General features: G+C 43.7%; 1 protein-coding gene across 3 annotated transcripts; it reads right to left on the bottom strand.

Annotated features, from left to right (window-relative positions):
- Positions 1-13,474: 13,474 nt before the first annotated feature.
- On the bottom strand, positions 13,475-25,944 carry LOC117419588 (protein NEDD1-like). Of its 3 annotated transcripts, none has more exons than XM_058985513.1 (15): positions 25,495-25,944; positions 24,728-24,871; positions 23,943-24,037; positions 23,623-23,739; positions 22,380-22,520; positions 21,888-22,117; positions 21,291-21,492; positions 20,328-20,508; positions 19,981-20,127; positions 19,669-19,713; positions 19,311-19,489; positions 18,373-18,526; positions 18,031-18,190; positions 16,811-16,877; positions 13,475-16,068 (listed from the first exon to the last, which is right to left on the bottom strand). In XM_058985513.1, exons 2-15 carry the CDS (start codon positions 24,861-24,863, stop codon positions 15,964-15,966), a joined length of 1,959 nt encoding a protein of 652 aa, XP_058841496.1. In that variant the 5' UTR covers positions 24,864-24,871; positions 25,495-25,944; the 3' UTR covers positions 13,475-15,963. The 3 variants fall into 3 exon arrangements, with proteins under 3 accessions (XP_058841496.1, XP_058841498.1, XP_058841497.1); XM_058985515.1 differs by having other exon boundaries at positions 19,981-20,124; XM_058985514.1 differs by having other exon boundaries at positions 25,677-25,944.
- Between the last annotated feature and the right edge of the window lie 1,826 nt (positions 25,945-27,770).

Below are 27,770 nucleotides of genomic sequence, written 5' to 3'. Positions count from 1 at the left end.
TTTGTTATATTCATAAACATTCATTATTATTAGAAGATAAGAACATAAGAAAGTTTACAAACGAGAGGAGGCCATTCGGCCCATCTTGTTCGTTTGGTTGTTAGTAGCTTATTGATCCCAGAATCTCATCAAGCAGTTTCTTGAAGGATCCCAGGGTGTCAGCTTCAACAACATTACTGGGGAGGTGGTTCCAGACCCTCACAATTCTCTGTGTAAAAAGTGCCTCCTATCTTATGTTCTGAATGCCCCTTTATCTAATCTCCATTTGTGACCCCTGGTCCTTGTTTCTTTTTTCAGGTCAAAAAAGTCCCCTGGGTCGACATTGTCTATACCTTTTAGAATTTTGAATGCTTGAATCAGATCGCCGCGTAGTCTTCTTTGTTCAAGACTGAATAGATTCAATTCTTTTAGCCTGTCTGCATACGACATGCCTTTTAAACCCAGGATAATTCTGGTTGCTCTTCTTTGCACTCTTTCTAGAGTAGTAATATCCTTTTTGTAATGAGGTGACCAGAACTGAACACAATATTCTAGGTGAGGTCTTACTAATGCATTGTAAAGTTTTAACATTACTTCCCTTGATTTAAATTCAACACTTCTCACAATATATCCGAGCATTTTGTTGGCCTTTTATTATAGCTTCCCCACATTGTCTCGATGAAGACATTTCTGAGTCAACATAAACTCCCAGGTCTTTTTCATAGATCCCTTCTTCAATTTCAGTATCTACCAAATGATATTTTTAATGCACATTTTTATTGCCTGTGTGCAATACTTTACACTTTTCTCTATTAAATGTCATTTGCCATGTGTCTGCCCAGTTCTGAATGCTGTCTAGATCATTTTGAATGACCTTTGCTGCTGCAACGGTGTTTGCCGCTTCTCCTATTTTTGTGTCGTCTGCAAATTTAACAATACCAGAATCTAATCTAAGTCATTAATGTAGATTAGGAAGAGCAGAGAACCTAATACTGATCCCTGTGGTACTCCACTGGTTACCTCGCTCCATTTTGAGGTTTCTCCTCTAATCAGTACTTTCTGTTTTCTATATGTTAACCACTCCCTAATCCATGTTCATGCATTTCCTCGAATCCCTACTGCGTTCAGTTAAAGAATTAATCTTTTATGCGGGACTTTGTCAAAAGCTTTCTGGAAATCTAAATAAACCATGTTGTATGCTTTGCAATTATCCATTGTCGATGTTGCATCCTCAAAAAAATCAAGCAGGTTAGTTAGACACGATCTCTCTTTCCTAAAACCATGCTGACTGGCTCCCAGGATATTGTTACCATATAGGTAATTTTCCATTTTGGATCTTATTATAGTTTCCATAAGTTTACATATAATAGAAGTCAGGCTTATTGGTCTGTAGTTACCTGGTTTGGTTTTGTCTCCCTTTTTGTGGATCGGTATTACGTTTGCAATTTTCCAGTCTGTCGGTACAACCCCTGTGTCAAGAGACTGTTGCATGATCTTGGTTAGCGGTTTGTAAATAACTTCTTTCATTTCTTTGAGTACTATTGGGAGGATCTCATCTGGCCCAGGGGATTTGTTTATTTTAAGAGCTCCCAGTCCCTTTAACACTTCTGCCTCTGTTATGCTAAAGTTAGGAGGCAGTGTGGTCCAGTGGTTAAAGAAACAGCCTTATAACCAGGAGGTCCCCGGTTCAAATCCCACCTCAGCCACTGACTCATTGTGTGACCCTGAGCAAGTCACTTAACCTCCTTGTGCTCCGTCTTTCGGGTGAGACGTAATTGTAAGTGACTCTGCAGTTGATGCATAGTTCACACACCCTAGTCTCTGTAAGTCGCCTTGGATAAAGGCGTCTGCTAAATAAACAAATAATAATAATAATAATTTAAAATTGGATAGGAACAGGTTGACATGTGGGGCATGTTGTCCGTGTCCTCCTTTGTAAAAACCTGTGAAAAGTAATCATTTAATATATTTGCTATTTTTTTTTCTTCATCTATGATTTTGCCATTTGTGTCTCTTAGACATTTAACCTCCTCTTTGAATGTTCTCTTGCTGTTATAATATTGGAAAAATATTTTGGAATTGGTTTTAGCCCCCTTAGCAATATTGATTTCTATCTCTCTCTTGGCCTTTCAAACTTCCTTTTTGACTTGTGTTTGCAGTTGCAAGTACTCTTTCTGTGTACTTTGTTTTTGGTCCCTTTTAAACGCTCTGTAAAGTGCCTTTTTTCTCTGAATATTTTTTTTAATTGATCTATTAAACCATTTTGGCCATTTTGTTTTAGATTTAGATTTGTCTACTTTTGGAATGTAATTGTTTTGTGCCTCTAGTACTACATTTTTAAAAAACAGCCATCCTTTTTCTGTGGATGTTTTCTCTATTTTACTCCAATCTACTTCTGTTAGTCTCTGTTTCATACCTTCATAGTTTGCTTTTCTAAAATTGTCAACCTTAGCTTTTATCCTGAAATCATGTGAATCACTACAATTTAACACAGGTGGAGGACACTTAACTTGGTGTGTGATTTTGAAGGTGATTGGTTACACCTGAGCTAATTTAGGATTGCTATTAAATGGGGGGTGGACACTTATCCAACCAAGCTATTTCAGTTTTTATTTTTAATTAATTTTCTACAAATTTCTAGAATATTTTTTTCACTTGGAAGTTGGGGGGTAGGATGTGTAGATAAATAGAAAAAAAAACTATTTTAATGCATTTTAATTCCAGGCTATAAGGCAACAAAAGGTGACATTTTTGAAAGGGGGTGTAGACTTTCTATAGGCACTGTATTGCAGCTTCAGGGGATCGAGCGTGGGAAGCTGTGTCTGCTTGGGATTGCTGTCTGGTGCACCGGGGGCTGCTGCTGCTGCTGAGCTGCGGAGAGAGACACACAAGCTGCAGAGCAAGAGAAAGCGAGCAGAAGAAACCATGGGGAAGAGCAAAAGAGAAGCGGGACTAGAAAGGACCAGAGACTGCACGTAGTGGCTGTAGCACACGCCCGCAACAATGTCTTCTGGGACTTGCTTTTATTTTATTTTTATAATTTCGTCACAGTCTGAGTAGCACTATAGTGCTCAGCTATAATTGTACCACTGTAATTGTACCAAAGTAAATCTCTGTAACTTCCAGAAACACGTTTAAAACAGTAGAGAATAAAGCATTGACGTTTAACCTATGTCAATGTATTTCTCAATAAACAAAGCATTGAACTACCCGTGCGTTTCTTTTTGCTATAGCAAGACCAAACGTTCCGTTTGCCACTTTTAACTGAATTAAACCAAAGAAGAAATCTTAAAAACTCCGTATTTTTAATGCTAATTTGTCATGTACCTTTTTATTGGCTTTGTAACTATTACAGCCTAGGCAACGTGTCTCACTGCCATACAAAAGCGCACAATAATTTCCAGTTGCACTATTTTTTATTCATTTATTTATTTTTATTAGCTAATGGCTTTCTGTAAAATGACATTTTATGTTTTCGGTAAGAACTCAATAATGGACATTCAGTCATGAAGGAAGACCCTTTCATTTATTTGTTTTTGGTTTATGCTGTTTTAAAAGTTGTAACCTACAGTATTCGTTCCATTTTTTAATGGTGGGTGTAGATGTTTGAAGAAAACGTGATTGTTATTAATAGACCAGAGTTTGAGACACCTTCAAAATTGTTTTATGTTATGTACAGTTAAGGATCTGTTACTGATTTTAAAACTAATGTGCTTGACATAAAATGTAAGCTTTTGGGAGGAGTCAGAAGGTAGCAAAGGGCCCACTATGTCCATTGCAATGCATTCAAAAGGAATCAAGCCAATATCTGCTCCCTTGTCTTGTCCGCTTCGAGGTGCTCCGCAAAAGGGATATCATGCGCCAGCCTCTTGACCTCGGTCCGATAAGACGGGGGAACTAATAATTGTGTTACAGGCTGTCCTGTGCCTGCGGCTAGATTTATCCTATACAGTAATTTCCCCTTGATACTGAAGTGTGGCTATAATAGCACCCCAGCACCATCAACATCCTTACCTTCAATAGACTGGATCTGCCCCCAAGCGTGCACTAGTGACGGGTCATTATGTTGGCCCCACACTATGTCCACGCTTGAGTTCCACATGTCCGGTATATTGAGAGGGGCCAGAGTAGCATCTGTCCTGGATGGCCCAGTAACCTCGCCCTCTCGGTCACACTGCGTTCCGACTCCTTTTGACTGGCGTTTGTTACCATTCAAGCACTCTCCCACCAGACCCCAGCCTTGTCTCAGTGATGCTCCCTCCCATTTTGCGGTCCTTCTCTCTATTGGTTTTTCTAGGACGGAAAATAGGAGAAAACATTTCGGCTTGAAAAGGAAACATCACCAATTCGTTCCTTTTTCTTTTTTTCTGCCACGTTTATGTGTGCAGCTGAGACTGCCATTATTTGCATTAATTATTTACATTTTGGCAAGTCTCGGCCCAGAATAACTGGATGTGGCAACTTTTCCGCCACCCCTACTACCAGGTGATGTTTTATCGGTCCTACCGATAAATATACTTTTACTGTAGGGTATGCTGCCGTGGCTCCATGGATACAGGAGATGGCCACCTGACCTCATGGCCGCCACGACACATCGCCCAAGAGAGCTGTTCTAATTAAGGTTTACTCACATCCTGTGTCCACTAATGCATGGGTTTTCACATTGCCTAAAACCACATCAATCATACAAGGCCCCTCCCGACCATTTTCCCCGCGCTTACCTATCTCAGGTGCCCAATTACACGAGACCACGTCACACTTCATGGCAGTGGGGCATGACCTGGCCAGATGTCCCTGTTGGTTGTACCTAAAACAAGTTGGGACAGAGGGAACAATGGTTAGGGGCAACATTTCTACCCCAGGCAGGGGGCCAACCTTGTTCTCCATGAAGAGGAGGCAAGGTTACCCATAGGGGCCGGAGATCTAGGAGGTCTTGGTCCCGGTGCTGTAGGTGGAGCAGAGAGAGGAGGTGGTGTGCCGCTGCTCCGGTGGACAGGAGCTGTGGCCAGGTTGGGGTGGGACCAGGGAGTCCTCAAAATCCTCCGCCAGCTTTATTGCTGCCTCCAGGGTGGCGGGGTTGTGGCGCTGTATCCATACCTGGGTTTTGGCGCAGACCACATGGCAGAACTGCTCCACTGCTATAGCTTCGCCTATTTGCAGACCCGTTTTCTGGGTGGGGCTTAGTCAGTGCGCCATGTGGTCATACAACTGCTGTGCAGCCACCCTGGGGCATGTATCCGGGGATCTTCGGTACTCCCGGAATCATACCCTGTGCGTTTCCCCCGTGATGTTGAGCCGGCATAGGATGACTTGGCCTGATACGCTGCCTGAGCCTCCCTAATCAGGCAGGATCCCAGCTGACTCGAAAGCGACCAAGTAAGCCTCGGTGTCGTCCTCCGCCGTCATTTTCAGTGCCCTCGTCTTCAGGGCCATCATCACGGGTGCCGTTGGTACTGTGGTCTGGATCGCCAGACCGATTTTCTCCACCAACGCTTGTACCGCTCCTCTCTCTGTCTCTCCGTAGCCTCCCGTCTGCTGTCCAGTGCTTCCAGCAGCACTGTAAGTGCTGCGTGATCCACAATCCCGTGTTCTGACACCACGTGTGGCAAAGTGGTCAGTGGTACGTGCAGGTGCAGGGGTGATGCAGTGCAGTAATGAAACACAGAGAGTTATAATCCAGTTTGGAACAGTTTTTAATTGTATCCAGGTCTGGTGACCAAACAATAACCCCCCAGCAATACACACCAATGTGTAGAGCACGGCAGCAAACAATAATAACTGGTTTTGCAAACCAAATAACAGTACAGGTTACCCGCCCGACAAAACAATACAATACACCAGTCCGGGTGCATACAAAATCGCTTTGGGCCATTCGTGCGTTAGGGCGTCTAAGCCGAGTGGACAGGCTCAGCGATGGAGGAAGTACCAGAGGGGGCAATGTGTAGCCTCTGCGGAGGCAAAGAGATCGACCTGCACCTTCCCGAACCGTTCCCAAATGAACTCCACTACCTGAGGGTGGAGTCGCCACTCTGACGGATGTGGACCGCTCCTGGATACCGTAGGCCCCCCTGGTGGTTGACATACGCCATCACTGTCGTATTGTCCGTCAGGATCAACACATGCGTGCCTCTCAGCCGCTACTCCTCTGCCTTCCCAGACTGCCCCCCAACCCACATTGGAGGCGTCTGTCGTCACCACTTGGCAGTTCAACACTACTCCCATTCGCGCAGGTGAGAGGACGTCCAGCACCAGCGTAGAGCTGCCAAGCACATGTGAAACACAGTGAGCCGACGGTGTCTGTTGCGTTTGGTATTGAGGTGGAACGCATTGAGCCACGCTTGTAGTGGGCGCATGCAAAGTAGACCCAGCTGAATGGCTGATATGGCTGCGGCCATCAGACTCAATAGTTTCTGGCACAATAGGAAGGTGACCTGCGATCCCTGTTGAAACAGGGAGAGGCAACCTTGGATAACTGCAACTCTGTCGTCCAACAGTTATGCGCGCATCGTAATGGAGTCCAGCTCTTTGCATGGTTGATGGTGAGGCCCAGCCTCGCCAGATGCTCTTTCACAACCACTGTGTGGGCCAGTGCTCCCTCCCGCGACTGGGAACAAATCAACCAGTCAGTGAGATAGTTTCCTTGCACTCTGATTCCCTGCAGCCGCAGGGGAGCCAGGATAGTGTCCACACACTTTGAGAACGTACCAGGAGCTAGGGAGATGCCGAATGGCAGCACAGCAAACTCGTAAACGCTTCCCTGAAAGGTAAAGCAGAGATACTTTCTGTGGTCTGGACGAATGGAAACGTGAAAGTCCACGGTGATAAACCAGTCGCCCGGCCGGATGGACTGGGGGATGTGGGAGGAGGGGTCTACGAGACGAATGGCTCACTTGCACAGCAAGGCAGCCACTTCCTTCTGAAGTACCGAGGCCTGGAGAGAGTCTGTCACGAAAGTATTCATGATGCCTCGAAAGGGAGGAGGTCCCAAGCGGAACTGAAGCACGTAACCATTTCGCACAGTGGCAAGAAGGTACAAGCGCGCCAGTACTGTAGCTGTTATGCCGAAAAGGGGGTCTGAGGCCGCCAGCCTTCAGGGGCCCTGCTCGGGCTGCCGAGAGTGAGACGGGGCAGTTTAGGGTGGCTGTTTAGTGCGCTGGCCCTGAAAATGCCTCCTGTGATGCTAGTGTGTGGACTGGCCATGACCTGCGTTCCTTGCTGATGTGCCCTGTAGGCAATGCCTTAGGTCACCCAGCAGAGCCATGGGGACTGGAACTGTTCTGGTGACAGTCCGCGTCTGAGAAGCTCGCCAGCGGCTCGACCTGCCCCAGGCAGAAGCGTGGGGATTGAGCAACGCGGCGACCTGCCGGGATGCCTCGCGTTCCCGGTGGGATTTCTGTAAGATCTCCTCCATGGCTGGCCCAAAAGTATGTCCTGGGTATATAGGCGCATCAAGCAGCGCAGCCTTATCAGCATCAGGAACTCTGGCTTGTGACAGCCACAGCTGTCTACGAGCCACGATCAAGCAGCAGTAGGCTGGACAGGAGACGTAACTCCGTGGCCACCGGCTCGGGGAGCGGGGAGAAGGGAGCGGGGCCTCGCGCAATACACCTTCCAAGTAAGCACACTCGCTGTATTAGACAGACAAGTTACCTGTGCCTCTGCTGCTTATGCCCGCTTGAGATGCGTTTCTGTCACCTTACATTGAGGGTTCGAGTCTCTAGCCAACCCACCCACCGGCGGGGCCTTAACTAGGGGATGGTGGAGTCTACCAGGGGGAATCCCGCTAGGCCAAACTTATCCGGCGTGGTTCTGCTACTGGCGTCCAAGGGACCTGCAAGAAAGCTGCAGCGCATCCCATAAGAGCCGAAACTGAGCTGGACAACAGGAGGGGGCTAGCTTCCAAGGCCACCTCGAAGCCAGGTTCTTCCTCAGCAGGGGTCTCACCCACCTGCATATCAGAGGAGAAGGCGGCCTCCTCCCCAGAGGCCGCTATGGAGAGCGTTTCCTCTTCGCCGGCAGAGATGCCTTTTCCCATCCCCCCTGAACTCCCCTATGGGAGGGGGGGTATGGCAATTGGGGCTGCAACGGCGCCTGTTTAGCCAAGAGCTCTAAGACCTAGGCCATCTGGGCCTTAAGGTCCATAATATCCCTTGCCTGCCTGGAACGCTTCACACTTCTCGCTCGTGGCAATGGGGAGTAGCTGCGGGCAGCCTGCACATCGGAGATGTCTAGCAGGGGGTCCTGGGACAGGTCATGGAGGAGGGGCTCTGGGGCTCCAAGAGCCGCCAATGGTCCGGCTATAGAGGATGCAGAGCTCGCCCTTGTGGCCCTCCCCAAACGAGTTTCTTTCACCCGGGGCTGGAAAGCCTCACAGATGTTACAGGACACCTCCTTCTCGAGGGCCAAGGTGACATGTAGAACGCCCAAGTATCGCACACAGAGGGAATGCTTGTCCTCTTGCGGGATGTTGGCGTTGCAGGCCGTGCAAGGGTGGAACCCCGACTTGCCTGACATGAGCCTGGTGTTGTGCATGGGCCGTGCAGTAAACAACACTTGCACTGCACTCGAGCACTGGTTAAGTGTGAACGGCGTGCACTCACTCACTAGCACTGTAACAGAGGGTACCTAACACCGCGCACTGTATGCCCGTGCAGCAGTGTAGAATCAAGCACTGTGTGACCCGTGCACCGCGTGTGCTGAGCCTGTGCGCACCGAGTACTGTGTCACTATGTGCACTGAGTGGAGTAGTGGTTAGGGCTCTGGACTCTTGACCGGAGGGTCGTGGGTTCAATCCCAGCTCGGGGACACTGCTGCTGTACCCTTGAGCAAGGTACTTTACCTAGATTGAACCAGTAAAAAACCCAACTGTATAAATGGGTAGTTGTATGTAAAACTAATGTGATATCTTGTAACAATTGTAAGTCACCCTGGATAAGGGCGTCTGCTAAGAAAGAAATAATAATAATAATAACTGAGTACCATGCAGCACCGTGAGATGTTGCGCTAGGTCTAGGCAGTGGTCAAGCACCGCCGAAGGCTGTGCGCACCACGTACCGTGCAGCACTGTGCGTGCCCGCACTAGCCTCGTATGCGGCCCGAGCGCCGTGTGCACCGCGTACCGTGCAGTGCTGTGACTGTGCACTGACGCTGATGCGCTGGGCACCGTGTGCCATATGCACTGCGCACCGAGATACCCGAGTATCAAGGGCTATGCGTGCGCCGCGGTACCGAAGCACCGGGAAGGCTGCTACGCAATATGCCTACCCTAACCGCGTGGTCAACACACCTGGTCAGCACGTAGCTTGTACCAGGGGGACACAAGGCCGAAGCCGTGGTGGGCGAGTTGAAGCAGACAGCAACACATGGAAAGATAGTTTAGGGGAGAGCACACTATTTGTTTACAAGGTGAGCGGGCCTATGCAGCCGGGAGGGTCTACTCGATAGCGGGGATGCGGCTAGGCCTAGCCCCGTGGAGGAGAGCATGGTTGGAAGAGTCACTCAACAGCGGGGATACGGCAAGGCTTAGCCCCGTGGAGGAACTGTGTACTCTCCGGAAGAATAGACAACCATTTGTGGATGACTGCACAGGCAGTCGCTCACACACGACAGACAGATACAAAGAGCTGCCTACCACACAAGCGAGGAGGCCGCTGAAAGACAGAAAGGCAAAACAGGCTCAGTCTTTTTCAAAGTCGTTGATTCCGGGAAAGAGGTGATCAGCTTTCAGCACGAATGCAAGGGAAATACAATCGACTCGATTTGACTCGAGAAGCTCTTTTCTATCAATACGCTCAGCTCAACACAGAGGTCTTACCGTACCGTCTTGAGAAGGAAAAAGAGAAATGGCTTCCTTTGGATAGCAGTTTTATCCCCTCGGTGGGCAGGACCGAGTGCATCATCCAAGGAAGGGGCCTATTGGCAGCTCTGGTATAGAGAGCTCAGCGATACCTACCCAATGGGCAGGCATATCCCATACGTAATGTCTTTGGTGGTCGTCTTCGAATTAAAAGGGAACTGAATAACATACATTATATTATATATCCCCTCCCACCTCCCCCGGCAACCTGTCAACTTCCCTGGACCCATAGATATAGCAAAAAAAAAAAAAAAAAATACAGTGTACAACCAAAGCACATGGAGCTCATTCAAACTGTTGCAGAATCCAGCAGCAAGGATACTTTACCAGCGTGGATGATTTGGCTTTATTCAGGCTGTAGAAAGTTCCAACAGAATAATCTCTTTAAAATTAAACAGCCATTGTCGCAAAGGTAACTGGTGAGGGGGGAGCCAGCGGTGCATCATTTTTTTTGCTGCCGTTAGACCAGCCAGACAAATTTTACATTGGCGTTCAGATAAATGGCGATCAGTCATCATTAAGCAGCAAATGTAGTGGTTCTAAAGGTAAGTCCCTGCTGATCAGATTAGATAAAGTGGAAGCCACCCGACCCCAGAACACAAACACATCTTATGGCATTCCCATAAAACATGTAATAACGTACCAGGAACACCAAGAGAGCAAAGCCCAGTGTGCATTCGGAATAATACCCATGAGGAAGCTTCTACGGGGGGTTAAATAAGATCGATGGCAAATCTTGAAATGAATTAACTGGTGATTAGGGTTTTTTGAAGCAACAAAGCAGTTAAGGACAAAGACTTGTAAGAGGCTTTAAGTAAATGCAAATAAATCTCAGAGACCATCCCCCTAGAGGAGCCCCCTGTGGAAATCCATTTTATCATAGGGTGTTGTTGTAGTTCAGACCCCCAGGGAACCCCATAAACTCACGGTCAGATCGAAGTCTTAGATAGAAAAGATGAACCAGGTAAATCAAAAATTGAACATAAATCCTGGAAACTGAGAAGACCATCCCCATTGAATATATCATTTAAGGTATTGATACCTTTTATAGACAATGACATTGAGAAGAAAGGCTGTCTACCAGACAAAAGATCTTTATTATGCCAAATAGGAGAGTGTAGATGCCATTTCATTTTGATTCCCATATTATTTTCAACCACTTTCCAGCTTGCAATCGAGTAAGCTACAATAGGTCCATGAAGTAAAGAGCTCTTTCAGGGCGTAAACCCTGTGAATAAAGCTTCTTGTAATCTAGTAGGGGATACTAAAGCATCTTGTAATCTCATAGGGGATTGTGGCAAAGCGGCTGGTAAGGGGAACAGGTGTAGCGGTGATGCGGTGCAGGAGTGACAGGCAGACAACGGTATTCCAGTGAAAAAGGTGCTTTATTTCTTTTCCAGGTCTGGTGACCGAAAAATAAACAAATCCCCGGCGATACACAACAATGTGTAACGCACGGGGATAACAATAAACAGGGCACAGTCCCGAACAAAAACAAACAGACGGTCACCAGTCCTGGGTGAGTGCAGTCGTGATGGTGCTTTAGTGCAAACACAGATAGTGCGGGGTGCAGTGGTGCTCCGGACAGTGCTGACCCTTGGCGACAGCTCCGGAGTAGTGCTTTAACTGTCTGGTGGTGAGAAACTCGGACAATTACACAGACAAACACAACAAAACACAACACGTAATTATCTTCCTTATTTTAACAACGAGAGCTCCTCTCTCGATCCTTCTCTCTCCAAACGCTAACCCAAACGAAGGAAAAGAACAGCGTTACCCTGGCCCCTATATGTAATCCCGCATGATATCTAGGTAAACGGTTGCAGCTGCCCCTCGTTTACCTGTCAAATCAATACGGTCTTACAACAGAGTCTCGCTTCTTTCCAGGCTGACCCACTTCCCGGTCCCGGAAACGAACTGTCAGGCCAGCCCTTCCAGATACTTCTCCTCCTGTTCTTTAGCGCCCTCACAGGTCGGGAGGAAGATTTATCACCAGAACTCATTGTATTTCTGTCACAGGGATACTAAAACATCTTGTAATCTAATAGGGGATACTAAAGCATCTTGTAATCTAGTAGGGGATACTAAATCATCTTGTAATCTAGTAGGGGATACTAAAACATCTGGTAATCTAGTAGGGGATACTAAAACATCTTGTAATCTAGTAGGGGATACTAAAACATCTGGTAATCTAGTAGGGGATACTAAAGCATCTTGTAATCTAGTAGGGGATACTAAAGCATCTTGTAATCTAGTAGGGGATACTAAATCATCTTGTAATCTAGTAGGGGATACTAAAACATCTTGTAATCTAGTAGGGGATACTAAAGCATCTTGTAATCTAGTAGGGGATACTAAATCATCTGGTAATCTAGTAGGGGATACTAAAGCATCTTGTAATCTAGTAGGGGATACTAAAGCATCTTGTAATCTAGTAGGGGATACTAAAACATCTGGTAATCTAGTAGGGGATACTAAAACATCTGGTAATCTAGTAGGGGATACTAAAACATCTTGTAATCTAGTAGGGGATACTAAAGCATCTTGTAATCTAGTAGGGGATACTAAAGCATCTTGTAATCTAGTAGGGGATACTAAAACATCTGGTAATCTAGTAGGGGATACTAAAACATCTGGTAATCTAGTAGGGGATACTAAAGCATCATGTAATCTAGTAGGGGACACTAAAGCTTCTTCGCTTGCTCATCAGGGCACAGTAGACAGCGGGTCCAGACAGGTTTTAAGGAAACGTATTTGAAAAGCTAAAATGAATTTAAAATTTGGAACTGCTAAACCTCCAGTTGATTTGGCTCGTTGTAATGTAGTATATTTAATCTGAGGTTGTTTATCCCCCCATATGAATTTCTTGATACGAGAATCAATTTTAACCCAGTAATCTGAAGGAGGTGGCAATGGTACTCATACCAACTTTCTAAAATCTTCTAGATTTTTATTATCCAAGGCCACTGTAATATCTTCTAACACTTTTGTGGTTCAGTTACTGTTCCACTGTTGGAACGAAAGCCAGATTGCACAACACTAGTTATTCTTAGAGTCAGAGTACTGTTTCTGATTGTTAACCAACACCCTTAGCTTGTACTTGACCTTTTGCATGTTTAACTACCGTGACACAGAACTAAAGTTCTAAATGGTCCAATCAAAATGCACCACCAAGACAGGAACCATGTAAAAAGAACAAAAAATAGGCTGATGTGTCCGTGTCCGGTAAACCCCCCTCAGGTTAATGGGAAAAGCCGACATTTAATACTTGCAGATCTATGTTGAAATGTATATTAACTTCATTTGATATGGACATATGACTTAACATGAAAGCCGTGCCAGAGAAAACAAATCAACGCACTGTTTGCTGTTGGTTGCTCTCTGTGATTGGTACTAGGAGTGTGATGAGTGGTGCACATCAATAAATCCAATAACCCAACATTAAGGCTTCAATCTGCGACTTGCTGGTGAACAGCTTCTATTTCAATTACAGTCCGTGAAATTCCACATTAGCCAGATAGCATCTTCTAGCATGCAAAACATGTACTGACCATTTCCACAATGTATACTAACCTTGAGAATGCTTTTCAAGCACACACGCACACACACACAATAAAAATCAACATTTCAGATAGAGCTCACTTTTTATTCTTTACACATCTATACAGAAGGTACAAATATAGTTAACATTTACAAGTTGTGCTGATTCTACAAGCCAAGGCATTTCTGGTTTGAAATACAAAAGAAAGCTGCAGCAAAGCTGATGAAATGACAGAGACTCCACTCCATTATGTGTTCTCTGCGCACCCAGGCTTTAAAACTGAACCATGCAAGTGCAATGAACTTTCAGAGCTCTTAATACTTTCAGTGCTCAACATAGCTTCTTAATGTTAATAAATGTGTTGTTTTAATCTGTAACCTCTTGTTAAATTAAGCATTAAGATCATCTAGGTTTCAAACCCTCAGTCACTTACATGTCCCTCCAGTTAGCCCGGTAATGAATCAGAAAGTTTCCACTGATGAATACATTTAAAAACTTCCCCAGACAGCCTCACTGGCCCATGAAGAAACATGCTCCAGGACCATGGTCTGCACGGGTATCTACTGAGTGCATTGGTACCTCAAGACAACTTCTGAGCACAGCAGCAGCACTTCATAAGCCTCCTCCTGAATATCAAGCAGTCAGTATCTGGAATTTATTGCTTTCATTTTAATGTTAGTTGTATTGCAAGCTTTTCAGTTGTCAAAAGAAATAAACCAATTTAGATTTTTAGAAGCAACAGTCAGATGTATTTGTTTAAATAGATAGATTTATTCTACCCCCTGGCCAATGATGTGGATATTGGTCTGCAAACAGCCCATGTTTTTTTTACAGGCCTGTCTGTATCCACAATCAGCTACAGAGTACTATGCATCACTGAGGAGTTTAGGAATTGCTTGCATAAAGTTTATTTCTTTGCACCTCTAGACCAGGGGTGGTCAACCCTGGTCCTGTAGAGCCACAATCCAGCAGGTTTTTATAGGTAACCCTTAAAAGGTACATATGGACCTTTTTATTTGACTGTGTTTCATGTTCCCATGTGTTGCTACAACTGTTTACGGAAGATGTGTGTATTGTTTTAATTTTTTAATTTTTTTACATTTTGACCACTTTTTTTAAACTTTTAAATTGCATTCCCTGCCTCAAGATGGCTTCCCATGTACCAGCATTGACCTCTCAGAACTACATTTCCCATCATCCTCCTGCTCACATATGTAACTGAGATGGATTTACCAGTGAGCAGGAGGATGATAGCAATACAAGTTGTCAAAATGTAAAAATTTTTTTTAAAAAAATTAAAACAATACACACACCTTACGTAAACAGTTGTAGCAACACATGGGAACATGTAACACAATAAAAGGTCCTTATATACCCTTTAAATCATCAGTATCTGATAATTCTGACTAGGTAATAGCAGTAATTCTTTCAATTTAAGTAGTAATTTGCTCAAGGATGTAATTTAGAGATAATTTGAAGCAAATGCAGCTCTCGTGGACCAGAGCCTACCACTCCTGATTTAATTGAACACTAACTTGCTAAATTGATCAGCAACTTATATTGTTCAGAAGTGGATGATTTCAGGGTTACCTATAAAGCCTGCTGGACTGTGGCTCTCCGGGACCTGGGCTGGCCACCTCTGCTCTACTGTAACATGTCTGCAATTGAAACGGTTTGTAATGAGGGGGTGAGAGCATTTAGAAAGGAGCTTTTAAAACCTGCTGATAAGAACATCCCCACACACAAAAACAAAGGTGTGGTCTGCACAGGGTTTCTTTAACACTACACAGTAAAGCATTAAGAAATGTGAACTCCTGCTCTACCGAGTGTCAATTCAAAGCAGACGATTAGGCTTCACTTTGCGTTTCTATCTGTGTAAATACATTACCATTTTAATTAAAGGAGACAACAAATTGTTTTAGAACAATATCCACTTTGCTTTCAATGCAATGTTCAATAAACTGGCAGATGTGACGTGACGAGGGGCTATAGTAAAGTACTTTTTTCCACAAAGCCCCCACCAGACCAGTCCTGACCCGACTCTCCATCCCTTTATAAAGGACACGCTGAACACGTTAAGAGGACTGTCGAGTCCATGGAAATTGGTATAAACATCTGCTTACAAAATACAGAAGGTATGCTTGAGTGAGGTATAGGAGGGAAGAGTTACTGCAGAACTCGAGTTATAGAGGTAGAGAGGGGTACTGGTTAAGACAATCTGCACAGCTTCCTGCAAACCAGGGACTCTACCCAAACACAGGTAACAGCACGGAGAGTCTTCTGAAGCTTTAGGAACATGACAAAGCTCACTCTGTTAAGGGACAGAGTCCTAAACTGAATGATACGTTATAATATATCAAGGCACCATGTGTTTTACCACAGAGGAGAGAGATCTCTCCTGAGAGCAGTCAGCTCCCTTCACAGGGGCAGCGCTCCTTTATAAAGAAGCTTGTCAATCTCTTCACTCACCCCACCCCAGCACTAGGCAGGGCCTCTGAAAACACGCATGTCTGTTCACACAGAAATATCCTCCATGGCTATGCTGGCACTAGCCGAGCACAGCCCTGCTGGCACAAAGGGGCAGCTTTCAGAAATTGGTCCGGAGTTTTTTGTTTTCCTCTTTCAGCTTTTCAATTTCTGCCACTAGCACGTCGGTAACGGAGTACCTTTCAATCAGAGAGTGGATTTCATTCTGCAAAAACAAAACAGGAAAGGCTTCGTAATGCAGTTAAATGTCATGAAACTATTAAGAGGATTTAGAAACCACACAATCTCTCAAGACAATCAAAACAACAGCCTTAGGACATTCAAGTACATCTTATATTGCCATAAGCGTCAAATGCTAAAGACATGGAGAACTGCATTAACAAGGTATTGTGTTTTTTTTTTAAATTATAAAAAAAAAAAGAAAAAAACATGATTTTAAGAAAGTGAATGTGTTTAGTTGACCCCGTCGAGTGTCGCACTTTAAAAGCCTCATGCCCACCCAAAGTGCTCCCAGAAACGACACATATACAATACGTGTAATTGACCATACCCCTAATACCAGCATGCACTGTCACATAAAAGAAAACATAATACTCAAAGCGGGTTTGTAACTTCACACTTTTATGAAAAGTATTAAACTTTTTTTTTTTTTTTTAAATCAGGTAAAAAAAGGAACTTAATTCAACAGAATTATTAATCCCTGTATGTAGACCCAAACATTCATGCACACAGGAGATCCACACGTACCAGCTGTATGTAGACCCAAACATTCATGCACACAGGAGATCCACAGGTACCAGCTGTATGTAGACACAAACATTCATGCACACAGGAGATCCACACGTACCAGCTGTATGTAGACACAAACATTCATGCACACAGGAGATCCACACGTACCAGCTGTATGTAGACACAAACATTCATGCACACAGGAGATCCACACGTACCAGCTGTATGTAGAACTGCCTGATCATCTCCACCTGCAGGTTCACAATATCCCTGTGACAGGACTCTCTAAAGAGAACCAAAAAAAAAAAAAAACACAACAGGAACACACATTAACATTTCTGAACACATCACACACTTCTAACCCATATCCCAAAGCATAAAACCAAAGGGCAGTTTAAGAAAAGTTAGGAAAAATGAACAAATGTCAGCCAACCTTTATTTTATGTTATGGAAGAGATTGAAACATTTGAATACTGGCAAACTGGAAGCATGCAGAACATTTCATAAAAACTGCTTCTTACAAAATAAAAGTACATAGCAATGCATCACCACATAATCACACTTTCAATCACACACAAAAAATGTAACAGAATTTTTTCTAAGTATATCAAATAGACAAGTATATCAGAATACTTCACTACAAAAATCACACTTTTAATTGTAGTTTGTGCCCCCTTAGCTTTATATCATCTGCTGGGCAATGGTGCCACCCAGTGGAATTAGTGTTATTATTATTATTATTCATTTCTTAGCAGACGTCCTTATCCAGGGCTACTTACATTTGTTACAAAATATCACATCATTTTTACATACAATTACCCATTCATACAGTTGGGTTTTTACTGGAGCAATCTAGGTAAAGCACCTTGCTCAAGGCTACAGCACCAGTGTCCTCCACTTGGGATTAAATCCACAACCCTCCGGTCAAGAGTCCAAAGCCCTAACCACTACTCCACACTGCTGCCCTGTTCAGTTTGTTACTGTCTGCCTGTATGGCACTTTGATTTTACAATTTAATTACATTTCCAAAGCCCCTATAATAAATAGAACATGTCAAGGCACTGAAAAAGACAACAAGAAACAGATTTGGTCAAAAAGCAAGGGTAAGAATACTGTGGTCAAGAAACAGACTTTGCAGATCTTATTAGTGGCAAAACGTCCATGAATTAAAATAAATAAATACATTTAAAGTAATTGGACAAGTGTAAATAAAGCATAGTAAAAGCATGGTAAAGCACAGGTAAGCACTGTAAAGAATAGCATATTAAAAAACATGGCAAGAAGCACTGGGAAAAGCATGGGAAAACTGCAAAAATATCATGGTAAACCTTTATAAGGGGACGCAAGTACTGCATACTACTTTTCTGAATATTTAGCCCATGTGAAAAGGCATGTGCTATGTGTTTCAGGAAAGGGTCTGCATTGCCAGGTCCTGTACCTGAAGTCTTCCAGCGTCTCCTGGATCATGTTCCTGATGAAGTGGATCTGAATGGAGGTCAGAGGCGCACTGCTGCCATCACTCCCAATGGTATCGGCAATCCTCTCCGACAACGAGGAAGCCACTCCAGCAGCAGAGACCCCCGGGCTTGGGCTCAAAACTTGAGGGGCAAACAAAGAATCCGGGTTCATTTGGAACACCATCACACATCCTCTAGCACGGTTTATTTCATATTTTGTCTTTAAATCTAAATTATTATTTCACCGGCAGGTTAACGGAGGGGGTAATGCAGCACTGTGTGCAGGTTAAAGTGGTAATCCAGTGGCCCTGGTTCCTACTCACTTGGTACAGAAGGCAGGGCTCCGTTCACTGGAGATTCGTACTGCAGCTTTGTCTGGACATCCTTCCCTCTCATATCTGGAGATTTAAAGCTGCGCAGCATCCCTGGAGTGTTCATGCTCACTGGCTCTGTGGCGGAGCTGCTTCCCTTGGAAATCTTGGATTGAACACACATCAGAAAGTCAGTTTGCAGGCATTGCCATACTCCTGCTTACTGTATTAATCAAATACATTATGCTGCAGCTATGAGCACCCTGTTTCACACCTGCAGGAATGTATTTTCTAATATTTAAAATTAGAGAACCCAGAGACCAAATGTCCTGATTTGTAAGAGGGGTCTTAGGGAATACATGAATTAAACAGTAGCAGCCACATGCAGAATGAACACAGATAGGGCTGTTGACTCAGGTTAAATTTGTTTTCACTTTGTGCATAAACGTGTTCAGAAATGCACCAGTTAAATATGCAACAAGCATCCCCTGTCATGCTGTAAATACAAAATTAGAGCTATTGGTAATATGAAAAAGTATATTAAACCTACATTCACTGTTAAACTGTAACTTTGACATATAAGCAGACAGACTGACAGCTGCCTCCATGCACCCCCAGAATCTGATACTCTCAATAACTTGTGCTGATAAAAGTAATTTGCACCCAGTCCTGGTTTCAGAACTGCCTTCAAATTTTAAAGAAATTGAGTCAGATGTGACGTGCATGATGTGAAATGCGATTGGGTCAGGGCAGATTTAGTAGAGGCCTGATTGTTCAAACTCCTGGCACACGGTCATTTCAACAATACACCTAAACGCAACGTCCTGAAAGGCAAGGTCTGGGTGCAGGGCTAGTGCGAGTTTCAAGCCCTGATCAGTGGTTCTCTAGATGGTTGTTTGACACAGTAAAGGTGGATGTGAACAGGTGGATGTTGTGGAGGTGTGCAGTACCGGCTTGGTGTCCTGGAGTCCCAGTTGTGCCCGCACTGGTTTGGGCTCCTCTTCCTCCTCTCGGACTGGCTGCGGGGAGTCCCCGAACATGTTGAAAGGGCTGGTCTGCACCCCGGGGGTCCCCAGAGGAGCTCTGCGGGCAGGCAGTCCGCTGGTGAACTGGGAGAGGAAATCCAGCCCTGAGAAACAGAGGAAGTGGCACAAACACAGCAATTAACCAGGCATTGCACTGGGGACGAATAGTATGCTGGCAGTCACAAGCAGGACAGGGTGAAGAACAATTTAGCATGCAGTTTCTTAGGAATGTACTTTACATTTCAAAGATTTTATAAAAGCCTTGTCGATTGTAATGACGTACCATCTCCTTTCGAGCAGTCTCCACTTCCTTTCTGTGTGGTATAATCTAAAAAGAAAGAAAGTAAATAATGATAATCTTCAGTTAGTGTTCTGGGATGCAGGCTTTGTACTATAGAGAACCTCAGAAAAAAGTCACTGTGGTTTGTAATAGCTTTACATAGCAGGTATATCAGGTTTTATAGCGGTCCCTAAAAAAATATATATATTTTTGCTCTACTAAGCCAAAGTATTTTAAAATAAGCTAGCCCTAATGCCAAGTGACAGCGCCAGTGTAATATCGATGCTCCAGAAACCAGCAGTTTTGGTGCCTTACCGTCTCGCACTGGAGAAAGCACGTCACTCAGGCTGTTTCTCCCCACGTTGTCGAATTTTTCCAAGCTGGGGAGGTGGTTAATGCTCTTCAGACTGTCCGTCTCTTTTGATGGGAAGACATCCAGGCTGGTGCTGCGAGGCATTTCTGCTATAAGATATTGGAAACAAGCAAAGGTGGAATAGGTCAGGTGAGCAAGGCATAAAACTGCACGGTACACAAAGAATCTAATTCAATTTCATAATCTTAGCCTCAATGAGCTGCAATTCCCAATGCAGACATGAGCAATTACATGATTCAAAACAACACTCCTGCACAGAGAGTAAGGCAGACAGACAGATTTTCCCAACCTGAGTTATCTTGCCTTCCGTCTCCTCTCTCCCCGGCTGCCGGTGCCCCGAATGTGTGCTGGGCTGCTGGTGCTGCTGGTTTCTGGAGCGCCTCTCTTGTGCTGCTCTGGACTGTAGCTCTCTTATAGGTGCTGGCAGACAGAGTAGTGGAGGACTTGCTTGCAGAAGTTTTGCTACTTGACTGTAAAAACAAGGGGGACATATAACAGTTAAGACCAGGGATGGAAATAAGACTCCCATTGCAGGGCAGTTTTATTCCAATTCCTGAACCTGTTACATACACACTGGTTAATCAAGCTTGTATTAAAACCTGGAATGGATGAAACTGCTATGCAATAGGAGTCTTGTTTCCATCCCTGGTTAGCACCACAGGCATACTATTTCTATTGAGTGTGTGGATGTAACACTTGAGTGTGTGGTCCATTTGAAATATTACAAGGTTGCAGACATGTATACAAGTAAAAAAAAGAGAAGTCAACTCAAAACTGCAGACTATTGTAGTATAGGAAAGATAACTCCACTTAAAACAGCACTTCAATCTCAACATCCTTCTGCATGTGTCAGCACTGGAAATTATACTGTGATTTTGTAAATATAGTTTATTAGACAGTAAACAAGCTGAACACTAGATGTAATGCATAGTACTTATGTTATTAACATCACCCTCCAGTGGCAAATGCAAGATTAAGTAACATGAAAAAGTAGATCACCTTGACTTGCAATCAATTGTGACATACATTTATACAAAGATAGAATGACAGGCATCTTCTGATATCCCAAGATCCTGATACGCTCAATAACACATGAATTAGTCAACTGTGTGAAGATAAGGACCATACAAGCGTTGTGTAATACTTATTGTGTGAACATACACAAATGGTACAATAGATTTATGAAATATATAAAAGGCACAGAGAGGAGAGAGATGTTCCCAGCAGTTAACAGGGAGCTGCAGAGACTCGCCTTGGTCTGGGAGGGGGAGTGTTGAAATTTTAGGCACTGCACCGACGTCTTGTGGGCGGACACAGTCTTCACTGGAGACGTCAGCATCCTGAGATCGTACAGGTAGATCTTCCCTCGGGACGAGCCCACCGCCAGGACGGCTCCGTCAGGCATGAAGTCTATCGCAGTGAGGGGGGACTCTGCCACCATGCCTCGCAGGACCCTGAGGAGGACAGACACGCACATTCTTCACACCTTAACAACCATTTACAAGAATGGCTTTCCAGGCCCTGCAGCTGAAACCTCTCTATCTGTGTGCCACACAGAAATTCTCATAGGAGCGACAGCGATTGGAAGACAGTTCCAAAGGAGGAAGGGAAGTTAGGTATCATCTCTCTGTTCCGTGCACCTCATTGCAAAAATAAAAACATTGGCATCATTTTTATTTGTGGGACACATATGTCCCTTACACCTTAAAGGGTTAAATAACTTCCTTTTACTACAAAATATCACCTTCATGAACATTCAGGCCTTTGAAGGGAATGAAAATGCAAAAACTATCCTTATTGCAGCCAAAGCATTTGCCCCAGAGCGCTGCCCTCATTGAAGAGCACTTACTTCTTGCTGGAAGTGTCATAGCAGATGATCCTCTTATCCAAACCCACGGTGACAAACAGCAGCTCGTTAGCGGGCGAGAAGCACAGCCCGCAGGCTGGAGCCTTGTGAGCGCTTTCGAAGGTGTGCTGGGGTTTCTGAGTGTTGGCGTCCCACAGAACCACTGTGCCACTGTCAGACACACTGCCCATCAGGGACTTCTTCACAGACGAGTATCTCAAATCCTGGATAGGCTACACAACACAACAACATGATTTACTTCAATAGAATAATTGTTTTAAAAGTGGTAAAGAACACCATGTTGTCCGTATCGCAGCGTTTTCATTTTAAACACATTGCCTTCTCTTTTAAAAGTTTGGATCACACATCATTTTTCTCTTCCTGTAACACATCATGTATATTAATATTCTCTTGTTATACATAGTTGTTGACTTGTCATGTAGAACCTCCCTTTTACTCCCCCTCCCCAAATACAAATAGGGGTAAAGGACTTACCTGTGTGCTCCCATGACCAAAAGGAGTGCTGGACAGGTTGGTGGTAATGCTGTGCAAAATAATTTCACCACTTGTTGACCCAGAAGCAATGTAGCTATCGTTTCCATTGAAGGACACACAGGTAACCACATCCTTGTGATCCTGATGAGAAGGGTCAAACAGCACCATTTAGCAACAGAGCAACCAGACCAGACTGAGAGCATGAAGACAACACAGCAGTGCAAGTGTCACGGCATTTGCAGTTAAAATCCACAGAGCATTGTAAAGTAAAAAAAAGGGAAAGTAGACAAATGTTTCAGTGTAAATCACGACATTACTTGACATTTTGGCAACTTGTATCTTAGTTTACCTTTTTATTATTTTTTTGCTGATTGAGTGCAGAGTAAGTTATACTGTAGGTATAATTAAACAAACAGCTATGTGTCTTTCCATGTTTGAAGTACAGCTGGTTTACAGGATTATGTGAATCCTGTTCTAAGCAACTTGATTCCTAACAAATGCACTTCAGTTACCAAATAACTAGTGACAAATGATTTACCACAGAAAAGGTACAATGTGTTACATTAAGATCAATATATGTAATTAACAACAACTAACATACAGTACAAAACCACAGCAAAAAATATTTCTGTTGACATGTAAACAATACTGGTAGTGTAATTTGCTTAAGCATATGAAAAAAGCAATGGAACCAGACACCCCTCCATGCACAAGTTTGTGTACAACTCAACTCAGTGCACACCACTTGAAAACAAACCGCATGTAAAACATGACTGGATTGGCATGGGGGTTTAACACGCTGACAGCACAGCTTCCCCCGAGCTCCAGCAAATGAAGCAGGTCCAGGTTATTGTCAGGCAGGATGTAACCCTGAACCCCTCTCTGCGCAAGCGGCTCCTGAAGCCCTCTCTGCACAAGCGGCTCCTGAACCCCACTCTGTGCACAAGCGGCTCCTGAACCCCACTCTGTGCACAAGCGGCTCCTGAACCCCACTCTGTGCACAAGCGGCTCCTGAACCCCACTCTGTGCACAAGCGGCTCCTGAACCCCACTCTGTGCACAAGCGGCTCCTGAACCCCACTCTGTGCACAAGCGGCTCCTGAACCCCACTCTGCGCGCAAGCGGCTCCTGAACCCCACTCTGTGCACAAGCGGCTCCTGAACCCCACTCTGCACACAGTGCACAAGCAGCTCAATAGCAGTGTGTTTGCTGAAGGGTTTTTAACACTGCTGTATTGACTTTACCTTGAGGGAACGGTGCAGCTTCTTAGACTTCAGATCCCAGATGTTGACGGTGTTGTCAAGGCCACCGCTCACAATGAACTGGGACGTGGAATTTAAATTGACACAGGTCTGCCTTTGCTGAAATCCAGTAAAAAGACAAAGATACTCCTTATATAAAATCCAGCAACCTCACAGAAATGTACTGAGAAGAAAACACGACCCAGAATTCCATGCTAAATAAACAAACGCATTTCAACACATTTGTATTGTATTTATTGGTCGATTCCAATGTAATAGCGGAGGGTAAGATGTTAGTACAGTGTACTGTATGATGTACTCACCCCTTCAGCAAGGTCCAGAACAGGGACTGGGGAGGACTTGCAGCTCGATACCACAATTTTATCCCCACTAGCACAGGCGCTGACCAGGAAATGATGTGAGCCAGGAGTCAAGGCCATTGCAACACAGGCAACTGATCCCTTATATCTCATTTCATCAGGCAAATCACACAGGAAAATTCCCACCATCTTCACTATCATTTTAAATGTATGAACATGTGTCTGTTTTCAACACAATCACCGACCCATGTCAGCTTCCATAAAAGACAGCAAAGGTCCTAACTGTACACACAAACTCCAGCATCACTCATATTAATGTGCTCTGCTATTGAAGACTGATGATGGAACTTTTCATTAGGAGCACATTTAAGCCTTGCAGTTTACACAATACAAATGGCACAGCTATTTATTCAGTAATATGAAGCTAGGATCTGTACGGGCAAGATTTTCTCCTAGGGGTACTGTAAATTCAATTGTATGAACTAATGTGCTGGATTACTATAGAGTTACTATAAAGGGCTACTGGATTTAGATCCATCACTGCCCAGAGTGCATGCCGTTGGGATGCATATCACACAGCTATTCATTTTTCCTTGCTCAGATTACAGAAATGTGCTGTGTCTGGTTTGGTCAAATGTGTGTGAGTTCAGATTCCAGTGCTCTGTTGTTAGTCCCTACATGCATAACCACCTTGTGGTTTCATACAATAAATCACTTAGCTTTCTAAATGTACTGTTACTATCTAATGACCTATTTAATTAACCACTGCCTCAGTGTGTGAAGGATATTGTTGCTGCTCCAGCAGACTCTGGAGACAGGGTGAGTGGTGGCATGGGGGTTGAACTGATCCACTACGGTCATCGACGACGAGTTCCAGATCTTTATATCGTCCCCAGACGACACCAACCGGATACTCTCCTCCATGGCAGCTCCTGGAAATTCAAGCAAGATCCCATGCGTTGACTGACTGATACACTCGTAACCCCACCTTCTTCCACACAAACCCATAGAGCAGTGATCCGTGCATTGGAAAACATCCATTCAATGAGCCAATGTGTGTGGCATCAGTACCGGGTCGGCACCGAATACACAATGCATCACTGTCTACTGTGTCAGAACTAGCAAGATGCGCAACAACAGCAGAGACACAGCACAGTACAGTGATATCACCTGCAGGCAACAGCGCAATCCTTCTAACCCAGAATCAGTCTGTTTGCTAGCACTAGTATCTATCTGCCTGTGTTTCACGTCACTGTCGTGTAGGCAACTTGACAGGACTCAACTCTGTGCAACAGAATTACACCCAGCAACTTCAGAATTACACCCAGCAACTTCAGAATTACACCCAGCAACTTCAGAATTACACCCAGCAACTTCAGAATTACACCCAGCAACTACAGCCTAGACTGGTATGTATTTTTTGATTGTTGCGACACTCACTAGAATAAAAAGTATATGACTAACACGGAAACAGCTGTCATTGTTGTAAATATCAAGTTACACATTGTTTACATATATTTATTCGAACTTTTTTAAGGTTATAATGCACACGTACTTTAACAGAAGATGTTGTCCTCTGCAGGGTCGTGTCCTGCTGAAACAAGTGTCTTGCACTAACCGAGTCTTGAACAGTCCTGTGAGTGTTGGTTACTGTATTCCTGCTTATTCTTTATTTACACCAACAAGAAGCACTAACTCCGTCAGGGGCTGTGCGCGGCTGTGAGGGCTCACACTCACCGGCTATAGTTCACTCGAGCTCGTCTGTCGCCTTCTTCTGCTACTCTCTCCGGGGTGGCGTGCCTGTCCGGTTTCGTTGTTAAATTCCCGGTGTGTTTTGAAGTCTTTAGCCCCGGTATGTACTGTGTTTCGGCGCTCGTCCCCCTCGCAGCAATTTCCGCGCCCGTCGGCTCCACAGCAACCGTCGCTACGGCAGCCCGGCAGGGCCAGAACATACCAGAGAAACGAAGAACGCGGTTCGAATTGTGAGTTGCTCTTGAAAATTGAATACGGTACTGTACAATCACCTCAATATATAACACATTCTTTGCGGATTACGTAAGGATAACACATTCTAACACGTACTTGTAGAACACTATATACAAAATGCATATATATATATATATATATATATATATATATATATATATATATATATATATATATATATATAAACGTTGTGCATATGCCAAGAGGGACTCCCATTATCACCATTAGTATCAAAAGAATGCAGCACATTTCTATTCATTAATTTTTATATGGATGATTTTTTTTAAAACGTATTTATTTCCTTCTTTTATTTATTATTACAGCCTTGCCATCGTCATCCAAAAAGGGTCCCTGGACAAAACTGGTTAGTATTGACATGTGTTTGTATTGGTTTGTAGTATTTGTATTGTTTTTTAAGTCTGTCATTGTAAGTCTTTGTATTGGTTTGTAAGTCTTTGTATTGGTGTGTAAGTGTGTCATTGTAAGTCTTTGTATTGGTGTGTAAGTGTGTCATTGTAAGTCTTTGTATTGGTGTGTAAGTCTCATTGTAAGTCTTTGTATTGGTGTGTCTCATTGTAAGTCTTTGTATTGGTTTGTAAGTCTCATTGTAAGTCTTTGTATTGGTTTGTAAGTCTGAATTGGTGTGTGTGTCATTATAAGTCTTTGTATTGGTTTGTAAGTCTCAGTGTAAGTCTTTTATTGGTTTGTAAGTCTTTGTATTGGTTCGTAAGTCTTTGTAATGGTGTGTGTCATTGTAAGTCTTTGTATTGGTTTGTAAGTCTCAGTGTAAGTATTTGTATTGGTTTGTAAGTCTTTGTATTGGTTTGTAAGTCTCATTGTAAGTCTTTGTATTGGTTCGTAAGTCTTTGTAATGGTGTGTGTCATTGTAAGTCTTTGTATTGGTTTGTAAGTCTCATTGTAAGTCTTTGTATTGGTTCTTAAGTCTTTGTAATGGTGTGTGTGTCATTGTAAGTCTTTGTATTGGTTTGTAAGTCTCATTGTAAGTCTTTGTATTGGTTCGTAAGTCTTTGTATTGGTTTGTAAGTCTCATTGTAAGTCTTTGTATTGGTTCGTAAGTCTTTGTAATGGCGTGTGTGTCATTGTAAGTCTTTGTATTGGTTTGTAGGTCTTTGTAATGGTGTGTGTGTCATTGTAAGTCTTTGTATTGGTTTGTAAGTCTCATTGTAAGTCTTTGTATTGGTTCGTAAGTCTTTGTAATGGTGTGTGTGTCATTGTAAGTCTTTGTATTGGTTTGTAAGTCTCAGTGTAAGTCTTATTGGTTTGTAAGTTTGTATTGGTTTGTAAGTCTCAGTGTAAGTCTTTGTATTGGTTTGTAAGTCTCAGTGTAAGTCTTATTGGTTTGTAAGTCTTTGTATTGGTTTGTAAGTCTGCAAGGCGTTTCATTTTTGGAGGGATATGTGTCTCTTCCTCAAAGCCAATCCCTATTTAACCCCTTCAGGGAAGTCACAGTTTCCTCTCTACTGATTCTCTTCCTCCTGGATCATCAGGGTTCTGTGCACTCTTGAACAGAAACATCTGCCACACTTTCTTTTGTTTTGTTTCAAAATTCAACTCTTTATCCTGTGTAATCTGATTTTCAATGTAAAGATCCCATGCTAAAGCCATATTTATTTACCAGTATTTCTTACAACTAAGTAAAAAGATTGTTATTTAAATTACTTGCTTATACATTTACTTACTGCTGACTTCATGGAACTTATAAAAGTAACATGAGGTAGTAAAACAAGTAAATCTATTGGGGTCTGTCAACCCAGTCAATAGGGTGACAAGTATAAGAACAACAGTGAGACTGTTATAATTTAAGGCTTGGCTATTATCTAATCA

This window comes from Acipenser ruthenus, chromosome 14 (genome assembly GCF_902713425.1).
Source record: "Acipenser ruthenus chromosome 14, fAciRut3.2 maternal haplotype, whole genome shotgun sequence".
Lineage (NCBI taxonomy): Eukaryota > Metazoa > Chordata > Actinopteri > Acipenseriformes > Acipenseridae > Acipenser > Acipenser ruthenus.
This window is presented reverse-complemented; position numbering and strand designations above follow the sequence as displayed.